The sequence below is a fragment of the Mus musculus genome, chromosome 4, assembly GCF_000001635.26.
Source record: "Mus musculus strain C57BL/6J chromosome 4, GRCm38.p6 C57BL/6J".
In the NCBI taxonomy this organism is placed as follows: domain Eukaryota; kingdom Metazoa; phylum Chordata; class Mammalia; order Rodentia; family Muridae; genus Mus; species Mus musculus.
The window spans coordinates 144,329,885-144,341,518 of record NC_000070.6 but is presented as its reverse complement, the minus strand read 5'-3'; the positions used below and the strand labels follow the sequence as shown (position 1 = coordinate 144,341,518).

The window sequence follows — 11,634 nt, the reverse complement described above, 5'->3', positions numbered from 1 at the left end:
AAAAACTCAAGTGAAACCACTTGCTGGCAAAACTATGGGGAAAGGGAAACACTCCTCTATGTGAGATTACACACTTTCCTGGAGGTTCACAGCCTGGAGAGGGTTGAGACAGGGCACAGAGTAGGACTCTGGTGTGGCTTTAAAGTCTGAAGGTCTCCAGAATTTCTAGCTCTTAAATTGTACTGAAATGCTGATGATTACTTCTGAAAAGTCTTAAAAACTTTCTTGCTCTTTCTGAGGCTTAGGCGATTGACACCTGGGGGGCGGGGGTGGGGGGGTGGGGGTGGGAATTAAGTCATGTGGCCTTTGTTCTATCTCAGCAGGAACTATGAGGCTCTAACTTTCAGCTTGCTAGTTGGAAGTCACAGAAAGAAAAGGGGACACTTTAAAGAGTGATTATATTGCATTATTACTAAGTTGTAAAAAGTTTCCTATGAGAGCTATCTCAGAAAAGGGGAAAGCAGAAAGATCCTAAGAGGGGCAAGGGAAAAATTCTTCTTCTTGTCTCTTTGTCCTCAGTACTTAAGCATCTTTCAGAACACATGATCACATGTTAAAAAGTTCATCATAAGTTCACACACAAAATCAAATCATAAATTGAAATAGAAGTTTACAATGGAGAATGTTTACATGTATGTCCATTAGGAGTAATTATCTAGCTAAACAACCATCACCTGTCACAGCTCCACAGGCTCACTGAAAGTTAAAAACCAGGCTGGAGAGATGGCTCAGTGATTAAGAGTACTGACTGCTCTTCCAAAGATCCCGAGTGTGGGGAGCCGCCCTCACATTTGCCATTACAAGATGGTGCTGACATCCTGTGTTCTAAGTAGTAAACAAATAATCTGCGCATGTGCCAGGGTAATTTTCCACTCCATGTGCTCTGCCTTCCCCGTGACGACAACTCGGCCAATGGGCTGCAGCCAATCAGGGAGCGACACGTCCTAGGCGGAGGATAATTCTCCTTAAAAGGGACGGGGTTTTGCCATTTTCTCTCTTGCTCCTGAAGAAGTAAACAATAAAGCTTTTGCCACAGAAGATTCTGATTGTCCTGAGCGTGTTCTTGCCGGCGGGGACAAAAGCTCGGGATACCTGAGTTCAATTCCCAGCAATCACATGGTGGCTCACAGCCATCTGTAATGAGATCTGATGCCCTCTCCTGGTGTGCCTGAAGACTGTGTATTTACATATAACAAACAAATCTTAAAAAAGAAAAAGAAAGTTAAAAACCATAACTAAGTTATTAGTTAAGTTTTGTATAGGTAAACCCAGGCAATATTTTATCATCCATCCTAGCACTTATAAATTGTTAGTTCCCTTTTTATGAACTTGGTTAATTGTTTTACAACCTCTTGGAATGTGCTCTGAGTAGGAGAAAGTCTGGTTACTATCTAAGAGTCAATTAACTGGTGATCCATGGGAAACTGACGGAGTTCTCATTGCAGTTTTGACTATTAGAAAAGGATCTAATAAAAGAGCTTAATAATCACTAATAAAATTTTAGGAATTCACCGGGTGTGGTGGCGCACGCCTTTAGTCCCAGCACTTGGGAAGCAGAGGCAGGTGGATTTCTGAGTTCGAGGCCAGCCTGGTCTACAGAGTGAGTTCCAGGACAGCCAGGGCTACACAGAGAAACCCTGTCTTGAAAACCAACAGCAACAAAAAAAATTAGGAATTCTTATAGATCATCATTAAGAATTAACAAGTTGGGGCTGGAGAGATGGCTTAGCGGTTAAGAGCACTGACTGTTCTTCCAAAGGTTCAGAGTTCAATCCCCAGCAACCACATGGTGGCTCACCCTCTCTAGTGGGGATCTGATGCCCTCTTCTGGTGTGTCTGAAGACAGCAATAGTGTAGTCACATATATGAAATAAATAAATCTTAAAAAAAGAATTAACAAGTCATCTATTTGTCTATATAGCATCACTACAAGACAGTATATCTTCATAGATCTGTAGAGATCTGCTCCAAAGGGGTGGACTAATACCTAGTGATTGTTATATATGTTTAATAAGAACAGGAAAAGCATATTAAGAGCAGGAATCTTCCATAAAATGATTTCTTCTAGGTCTTGTCCATTGGATCAAATCCAACGGCTTATAATTCGAAGCAGACCTCATCTGGGGAAGATTACCTGCTAGTTATTAGCTTATCCTATGATGGCTCCTGACACATACTGGTACAAACACCCTGGATATAAATCTGGCCGTTCCTTAGAAAACTGGAAATAGTTCTACTTGAGGACCCAGCTATACCACTGTTGGGCATATCCCCAGAAAATGTTCCACAATACCACAAGGACAGGTGCTCTACTGTGTTCATAGCAGCCTTGCTCATTATAGCCAGAGACTGGAAACAACGCAGATGTCCCTCAACTGAAGAAAAGATACAGAAAATGTGGTTCATTTACACAATGGGATTCTATACAGCTATTAAAAATCAAGGACATCATGAATCTTGCAGGCAAATGGATATAACTGGAAAATATCATCCTGAGTGAGGTAACCCAGACCTAGAAGCATGTGCATAGTATATACTCATTGATAAGTGGATTATCAGCCAAAAAGTATGGAATACCCATGATACCACAGATCTGAAGATGTTAAACAAGAAGGAAGGCCCAAGTGAGGATGCTTCAAACCCACCTAGAAAGGGGAACAAAATAATCATGGGAGGCAGAGGGAGGGAGGGTCTGGGTGGGAGAGGAGAAGGGGAAGGTGGGCAGAATCAGCTCTGGGGGAGGCAAAAGAGAAGCCCAAAAGGCTGGGAAACTCTGGAAATATGCAGCTGACGGGGTGGGGAACCTCTAGAAAGTTTCAGAGACCTGGAATATAAGAGGATCTCAGGACTCAATGTGGGTGACTAAGTCATCAATCAAAGAGCCTACAAGAGACGATTCCTGTCCCCCTGGCATATGTAGTAGAGGACTGCCTTGAATGGCCTCAGTGGGAAAGGATGAGCCTAATCCAGTAAAGACTTGATGCCCCAGGGATTTGGGGGCAGGGAGGGCACTCTCTCAGAGGGGAAGGGGAGAATGGTTTGGGTAAATAACTCTTAGAAGGGGCCCTGGAGGGGAGCAACATTTGGGGTGTGAATAAATAAAATAATTAATTTAAAAAAAAAGAGTTTGAGTCTTGAGGAACAGAAGTTCGAGTTCATCTTTGGCTATCTAGCAAGTCTGAAGTCAGGCTAGAATGTACAAAAAGCTGTGTAGTAAAGCAAGCCAGGGGGCTGGTGAGATGGCTCAGGGGGTAAAAGCACTGACTGTTCTTCCGAAGGTCCTGAGTTCAAATCCCAGCAACCACATGATGGCTCACAACCATCCATAATGAGATCTGACGCCCTCTTCTGGCACATCTAAAGACAGCTACAGTGTACTTATGTGTAGTAATAAATCCTTTAAAAAAAAAAAAGCAAGGAAGCCCTTGGCTCTCTGTCAGAAGAGGGCGTTTTAGAAAAGATCAGCCCAGCACACCGAGTGGAGAAAAGGAAATAAAAAATGATAGCTGAGGCAGGCATGGTGCCATACACCTTTAATGCTAGCATCTGGGAGGCAGCAGAAGGCTCATTTCCATGAGCTTGAGGCCAGATCTACGAAAATGTTTCAGGACACCCAAAGATTTATGGTAAGATCCTGTCTCAAAAACAGTGTAACTTGAGATCATCAGGAAGCAGAAAAGGTGTTATGACTTCTGAACAAACACAAACATCAAAACAAACAAATAATCAGCCAAGCTAATAATTATTAGCTATGAACCCCTTTCATTTTAGTGCTCCAGTGCTAAAGAAGTCTGATCTCTGTGTGTTCAGGCCCAGCCTGGTCTACATAGTAGCTTCCAGGCTAGTCATGTCTACATAGTGAGATCCAGTCTTCACAAATATCTGTGGGCTGAAGAGATGGCAGCTCAGGTCTTTAGAGCACAAACTGCTCTTTTGGAGGACTTGAGTTCAGTTCCTAGCATCAATTTTAGGTAGCACACAACGATCTCAACCTCCAGATCCAGAGGGATCTAACTCCTCCAGCCTTTGTGCTCATCTTCATCTCTGTGAACATTTCTCAACAAAGAGAACACAAACACATTGCTAAAAATAATAAAAACAAATCTTTAAAACAGGACAACTGAAGCTATCCCTACACAAATTTAATGAATGAATGAATAAATGTATAAGTGTGCATTAAAACTAAATAAAGATAATTTCTAAGCAGTGTTTACTTTATGCATAGCAGACTGGTATTATCTTGTGATTAAAGGTGCACAAATACTTTAATATTTTTAAAAGTGTATTCATAGCTGGGCGTGGTGGTGCATGCCTTTAATCTCAGCACTCGGGAGGCAGAGGCAGGCAGATTTCTGAGTTCAAGGCCAGCCTGGTCTACAAAGTGAGTTCCAGGACAGCCAGGGCTATACAGAGAAACCCTGTCTCAAACCAAAAACAAACAAAAAAAGTGTATCCATTTAAAATGTTATGAGTGTTTTGCCTGCATGTATAGCTGTGAATCCAGCATATAAACTGGTGCTTATGGAAGCCAGAAGAGGGTGCTGGAATTTCAAGACTTGGAGTGACAGGAATTTGAGCCAACATATGAGTCCTTGGAATTGAACCCCAGTCCTCTAGAAGAATATCCAGTGCCTTTAGATGCTGAGACACCTCTCCATTCCTTCATTTACAAAATTTTTATAATCTTTTATTTTCTACGATGATACATGCATGATAAATGTAAGCACTTCCCCATTGAACTATATCCCAAGCCCTTTCATAATTTCTTGAGTAATATATATATATATATATATATATATATATATATTCATTCATGCATTCATGTTTATCTTACTCTATAGTGCAGGGAGCTCAGGGGTTCTTGGAGTAGACAGGCTAGTGGTAAACATAAGGGAACCTGCCTGCCTGCCTTAGAGTTTGGTTATAGGCATGAGCCTGCAGTAATAGGTTTTTTCTGAGTAGGGATTGGACATGCATCCAGAACTAGCCTCTAACTCATGCTGTGAACACTGCTGCTTCTAATAAGTGACACTCCATCCTTAACATCATAGTGTATCACCAAGCCTGGTGATACTGGGTCCACAAACCAGGTTTGAAACATTCACATTGGATAAGACAAGCATCAATAATTTTGTGTCACCTTAGGTAGGGTATCATCCCTGAAGATTGCCTTCAGGGATGTAGACTCAGTGGTGACTGCTTGGGGTAACAAAATCTTCAGGAATTTAAGCAGTTGACTCTAGGTTCTAGGATTCTGACATTCTCCATTCCCTACTCTGAGATTTATTTTCATTTGCTTAATTGCTTGATTTTATGTGTATAGTTTTGATATAAGACAGGCTATCAAGTTCCCAAAGCTATCAGTTAACACTGTAGCAGAGCATGACCTTGAATTTAAGGATCCTGCTGCCTTTCCCACCCAAATGCAGGAATTTCAGTTACGTGCACTATGACTCATCTGTATCACAATATCTAAGAGCCTTTAGACTTCACACACCCTTTTCTAAAAATGGCTTCCAGTCATGACCAGATTCCTGAATCCCCACCCAGCTCATCTTCCAGGGGTCCTAGATAGTCCGGGAATTGATTGCATCAAATGTCATTCAAAGGTGCCAAGAACTAGGGATGAGATGAAGACAAAAGGCCATACATGTCGTGCCCCATGAGCACTGACTGCTGATACTGGTCCACAGTATCAGAATTTGGGAGAAGAAAGACCTGCCTGGCCTCTATGAGATCACGTTTCTCCTTTGAGTGAAGAGTAAGATCAGCACCTACAATCAGCTGAGCAAAGATGCTCTATGGCTCAGATCCAGGGGCTTCAGCCCAAGCTGGATCTGGTAGAGATGAAACAGATGTGGAAGAGGATATGATCTCCTCTGATGAAAATGTCCTCATGACCAAGTTCTACTTAGCCACTCTATTATCCTTTAGAACCTCAGCATCATAGGAAGCTGGGCTCCCAAGTGAGAGCTTGCCAGGAAGACCTGGTTAGAGTGTCAATGTCTTTCTCCGTGTGAACTACCCCAGAAAAGCCTACAACTGTACCTGATTGTATATGAGACCCTCTGGACTTCCTGAAAACATGGTAGGCTGTAGTCACTGACCTTCATAGGTAAATTATCCTTAAATTTTTCTTTTTCTTTCTTTCTTTCTTTTTTTTTTTTTTTTTTTTTTTTTTGAGACAGGGTTTCTCTGTATAGCCCTGGCTGTCCTGAACTCACTTTGTAGACCAGGCTGGCCTCGAACTCAGAAATCCGTCTGCCTCTGCCTCCTGAGTGCTGGGATTAAAGGCATGCTCAATTATCCTTAAATTTAACCCAGATTTCCCCAGTTTCTTGGTCAAAGTAACATTTGTTCTCCTTTTGATTCATCAGTAATCTACAGTGAAATCTGCAAAATGCACCTTGGAGAAAACTGTACCTAGTTTCAAATATGTCCAACTGATAAAACTACCTGGCAAGTGTTAAAATGTGTCACCTTGCAGAGTTCATGTCTACCTGTGGTTGTTGGCTTCAGAAGGCTTTATATATATTTAGGAATATTTATATATATACATATAAGTATAGGCACTTTTAAAAAGGCCAATTTTGAACAGTAGCAATGATTGGCATATGGGTGAGGTTTTAAGAAATGGAGAAATGGCTGGGTGTGGTGGCACATGCCTTTAATCCCAGCACTTGGGAGGCAGGTGGATATCTGAGTTCGAGGCCAGCCTGGTTTACAAAGTGAGTTCCAGAACAGCCAGGGCTACAGGAAAAAAAAAATTAAGAAATGGAAAAATGTATTATAACCTAAAACAAAAATAAAATTAGTAAAGGGTTTTCACATGTACATTTTAAGTCAACATTCATTTACAATATTTCTTTTTTGTCTGCACACACAACACAACATTCCTGTCATTACCTGCTTGTGGATGTCAAAAGCCAACACTGGGAGTCAGCCCTACCCCTCCTTTATTATTCCAATATTGTCAAGCTTGGCTTCAACTATCCTTTGCCCATTGAGTAATCTTGGCTACTAATACATTTTTTAAAAGATTTATTTACATTTATTTATTTATTTATTTATTTATTTATTTATTTATTTATTGACACGGTGTTTCTCTGTGTAGCTATTGCTCTCTTGGAACTCACTGTAGAGCAAGCTAGCCTTGAACTCAAGAGATCAGCTTGTTTCTTTGCCTGCTGGGACTCAAGGCATGTGCCACCGCGGCCTACCAATATTTTTATAAATAAGTCTAACAAAGGAAAAAAAATACTCAAAAGATTTGGCACATTTTTCATTGATATGTGATTACACAGATACAAGGGAACACAACTGCTAGACTCAGGCACATCTATTACGCATTTCCTAGGGATTGGTAATTCTTTTAGAGAGGACAGGGACTTCTGTCCATCTCCTGGAACCATTAATGTGCAAGATGCTTACCAGAGGTTGGGAGCCCTGAAGAACAGGGCCTTAATGTCAGGTGGTCTACAAGATGACCTTGGAGGTATCTGTTAGTGACCTCTTGAATCTGTAAGTGTGGATAAGATAATGAGTGAGGAGGTCAAATTCAGCCTAAGCTACAATGCATCATGAGAAATAAAAAAGATTAAAAATGTTGCTAGGCCTTCATCCCTTTGCTGTCCATTGTTTTCTTCTGCTTCAGCTATCTTTGATGTCCTCACATCTACTAGCTTGACTACCCTGAACTGCAATCTGCTGCTTATTCACCAAAACTCCCTTTCTCAAGCTTTGGCTTTGCATACTGCTACCTTGAAGATACATGACTCACAGGCAGATGCAAAAATGAGCATGTCAGAAAAGCTTTATTTATTACCTGTTGAGAGTTCTTTTGTTGTTGTTGTTGTTGTTTTGTTTTGTTTTTGTTTTGTTTCTTGTTTGTTGTTTTTTGGTTTTTGGGCTTCTCTGTATAGCCCTGGCTTTCTCTGTATAGCTCTGGCTGTCCTGGAACTCACTTTGAAGACCAGGCTGGCCTTGAACTCAAATCTTCCTGCCTCTGCCTCTCAAGTGCTGGGATTAAAGGCGTGTGCCACCATTGCCTGGCCACGTTGAGAGTTCTTATGGAACAAACGCTTAGACAACACAGTATCCCTCCATCTCTGTGTACAGTCAAAGAACTGTCCTAACTATAATCTTGAGAACCAATTAATTGAGCATACCACAGAGAGAATATCAGGTTCTCAGGATCTGACAATGGCTTCATAATTAGGAGAAAGCCAGTGAAGAAGACTGTCCTGACAGGAGTTTGGACCATTGTTTGCATCATACTGAGAAATGACCAAAACCATGTGTTCTGGGCCCTCTGGACAAGAGACCAGTCCCTAGGAATTCATTTCTGAGTACACAGGAGTATTCCTGTTGTTACTCCAAGCATTCACAAAATGTGGTCTGATTTCCATAGATACAACGTGTATCACAGTCATAACAGGAATAGGTACCAAAACAGACTGACTTGGGCCGTCTTACAGTTATGAGTGTGTTCATGAGCTCAGCACAAAGCTGAGAAAATCTCTCTACTTGAACATAACTCCACTCATTATAGACCTCTACTGGGGCAGGGTACAGTTCCATGGTCAGCTGGCTCATGTTGGCTGTGCGGTGCAGAAGATCCTGCAGAACATCCCTGGAGATGTTATTGTCATAAAAATTGATGCTAGTGAGACGGGTGCATTTGGTCAAGGCAGGCAGAAGGATCCTGAGGTGAGAGTCCTTCATCCTACAGTCTTCTAATTCTAGAGTCTGCAGAGTATCTGCAACACTCTCTAAGAAAAATTTGAGAGGTGTGACATTCAATGTAGATAAAGAGACACCTTTCAAGCACAGATGTTTAAGCTGACCGTAGTTCCAATGCTGGGAAAATGACTCCAAGTCTGACTGAGAGATCTGGCACAGAGTGATGGTCAGGGACAACAAGGGAGCCTCCAGGCACCTAGGGAGAGATCACATGGTTGGGGTCAAAGTGATCTTGGGATGGCATCCAGTGTAACCTTTTGGGAGTTGGCTTACTCAAGCTATTTTGACATGAGGGTATTACCTTCATGGTGGGACTGGCTCATTCCACAGCCACCAATCTTAGTCTTCAGTGACAAGCAGGGACTTAGAGTTACCAACTAGGTTAAGAGAGCCCACAGGAAGAGGAAATTTAGAATCCATAATCATATATCAAGATACCTCCTAAAGAATCATTGACTTAAGTGGATCAGGGAATGCAAAGGCTGGGGTGGATGGTCAGGGTTAGAGTGAAGAGGTTCTTTCCAGCTTCAGGGCCAAGAAACAGGAGCGGGTGGGCAGGGGAGCAGGGCAGAGAGAGGGTATAGGGAGCTTTCGGGATAGCATTTGAAATGTATATAAAGAGAATATCTAATAATAATAATAATAACAATAAAGAGTGAAGAGATAAAGAGACAGGGAGTCGTATCGTGTTTAGGAATTAGGGGAAGGCAAGGGTCTGTTCTTCCAGATCTAATGGAAACACAGAGCTCACCTGGAAAACTGCAGATCTGAGCCCTCCCTATACAGTGGCCTCTTCTCTTTCCCATTTCTTCACATTAGATCAGATAGGATTGCTGTTGAGGAAACCTCACTAGATACGACTCACAATACTGGTCTTCTACCATGGCAGCTCTCTCTGTACAATCTACCCCACTTCATTGCTCAGATTTGTGAGTGGTCACATGAGCCCTGATTCAGTTCACATGGAACAAGATTATGCTTACATGTTCATCGTAAAATGTACAGTGGCCTGCAGATATTAGTGCCCACTACTCTCTTATGTAAAAAAGAGGTTTGCTCTGGTAACAGCAACAGTACTTCATCCTTTCTTACCTGAACAACTCATTCATGTGGTCTCTGAGAAAATAGACATCATCAATAGTGAGATGCTGGAGATAGCTGAGTTTGGGGAACAAAGAAAGGATCTTGGTGACGTTCCTCTCTTCCAAGGGGGTGTAAGTATGTCTTCCAAAGATGCGTACTAGCATGAGTTTCTGAAGATTTCTCATCTTGCTGATGCAAGGTACAAGTTTTGTCAATTTGGACAGATTCCCCACTGTATTCAGTTCCAACTCCTTGATGAACTCTGGCTGTAAAAGCTTTAACACCTTCTTGACCTTGGACACTTCTAATGCTCCAATTTCCAACTTCTCGCAGCACAGATGCAGGAAACCCTCTCTGTCCTTTGCCCACTGCAACAAATGTGTTTGCTGTTTATCTTCATGCCGAGAAGACTTGAAGGAAAGGTCACTGAACACCCTCAAACGCTGCCTCCTTGAGTGGCCCTCCACTTCTTGCTTCTCAGGTATAGTTTCTACTAACTGGTCTCCACCCTCTCTTCCAGCCAGCATATCCCAGAAGTCATGGTGTCCATTCCTCAAGTCAACCACTTGAAGCTTCCCCATCCTATGGATAAAACAGGAGATGGGTCAGAAGGGAAATCAAGACCCAATACTGTTTTTCATCATCTCTGATGCTATTTGTCCCCTGCTCTCCTATCTTCTATATACTCATGGTTTTCAGTCCTGGGTCTCCAATACAACCTCTAGCTTGCCAAGCAAGTGCACTTTACCTGAACCACATCTGGAGACCAGCCCTGTTTCTCTCCACTCAGTTGCCTTGGATTTCTACCAGCTCTTATTTCTTTTTGTTTGTTAGTTTTTTAAGACAAGATTTCTCTGTGTATCCCTGCCTCTGTAGGTGTATAGACTAGGCTGGCCTCAAATTCAGAGATTCACCTGCCTTGATCTCCCAAGTGCTGGGATTAAAGGTGTGTGCCATCACCTCCCAGCATGTCAGCTCCTATTTCTATTACCCGGTGGAGACACAGGGGTATCTGCACCAACCTGTATCTCATATTTAATTTGTTACAAGGACTCAAAAGCTTTCCAGGCCCCTATAGGTCTCTGAGACCAAAGCCTCTAATCTACTTTTCACCACATTCTTCTAATCCCAGATTTCCCTACCTGGTATTTGGCTTACCTGGGACGATACTTCCGTTTCAGCCATGTGCCAACTCCCTCCAGTATAGCCTGGAAAGTCTCCAAGTTGGGTTTATCTATCAGCAACCCAACAAGAAGGCTAGGATAGGGCCAGTACTCCACCAGGAGTTTAATCATCTTTGCTTTTCTCAGAATGTCAGCCTCCTTGAATAGTGGTGGAAAGAGCTTCATTGGTAGGTTCTGCAGAACAGAGATGGTCAGCACCTCCTTCCTCACTGTGCACTGTGCAGCCAGCTGCAGGAGAGTGGGTGGGGCTTCCAAGTCCATTCTGATGGATCTTTAGGGAGATGATCCTGGAGAAAATTCAAAGAGAACGTGTTTTCAGGGTCTCTCTTATGAGGAGTTTAACTCTTCAGCACCTGTTTCCATGGTGACCACGTTAGAGACCCGAATTTACTCCATTCCACTCACTATTTGGTGGTCTCAAAAGCAAACTGCCCTTACGGGCATCATGTGGAGCCTCTCTCAATCATTCATGTTCACCATTGTCCCATCCATTTCCAAACTTTGCTACTCTGAATCTGATATCCCTTTGGAAAGGAACATCCAGGAAAAAAAACAAAACAAAACAGAACCCCATTCCTTATAGCAAAAACAATATTAAACACCTTTCAGAGAGGATGGAAAAAAG

General features: G+C 42.3%; 1 protein-coding gene across 1 annotated transcript; it reads right to left on the bottom strand.

Moving 5' to 3' along the window:
- Nucleotides 1–8,053: 8,053 nt before the first annotated feature.
- Pramel30 (PRAME like 30) lies at nt 8,054–11,270 on the bottom strand. The gene is made up of 3 exons (NM_001085541.1): nt 10,984–11,270; nt 9,835–10,407; nt 8,054–8,938 (listed from the first exon to the last, which is right to left on the bottom strand). The coding sequence occupies exons 1-3, from the start codon at nt 11,268–11,270 to the stop codon at nt 8,371–8,373; spliced, it is 1,428 nt and encodes a 475-aa protein (NP_001079010.1). The 3' UTR covers nt 8,054–8,370.
- Between the last annotated feature and the right edge of the window lie 364 nt (nt 11,271–11,634).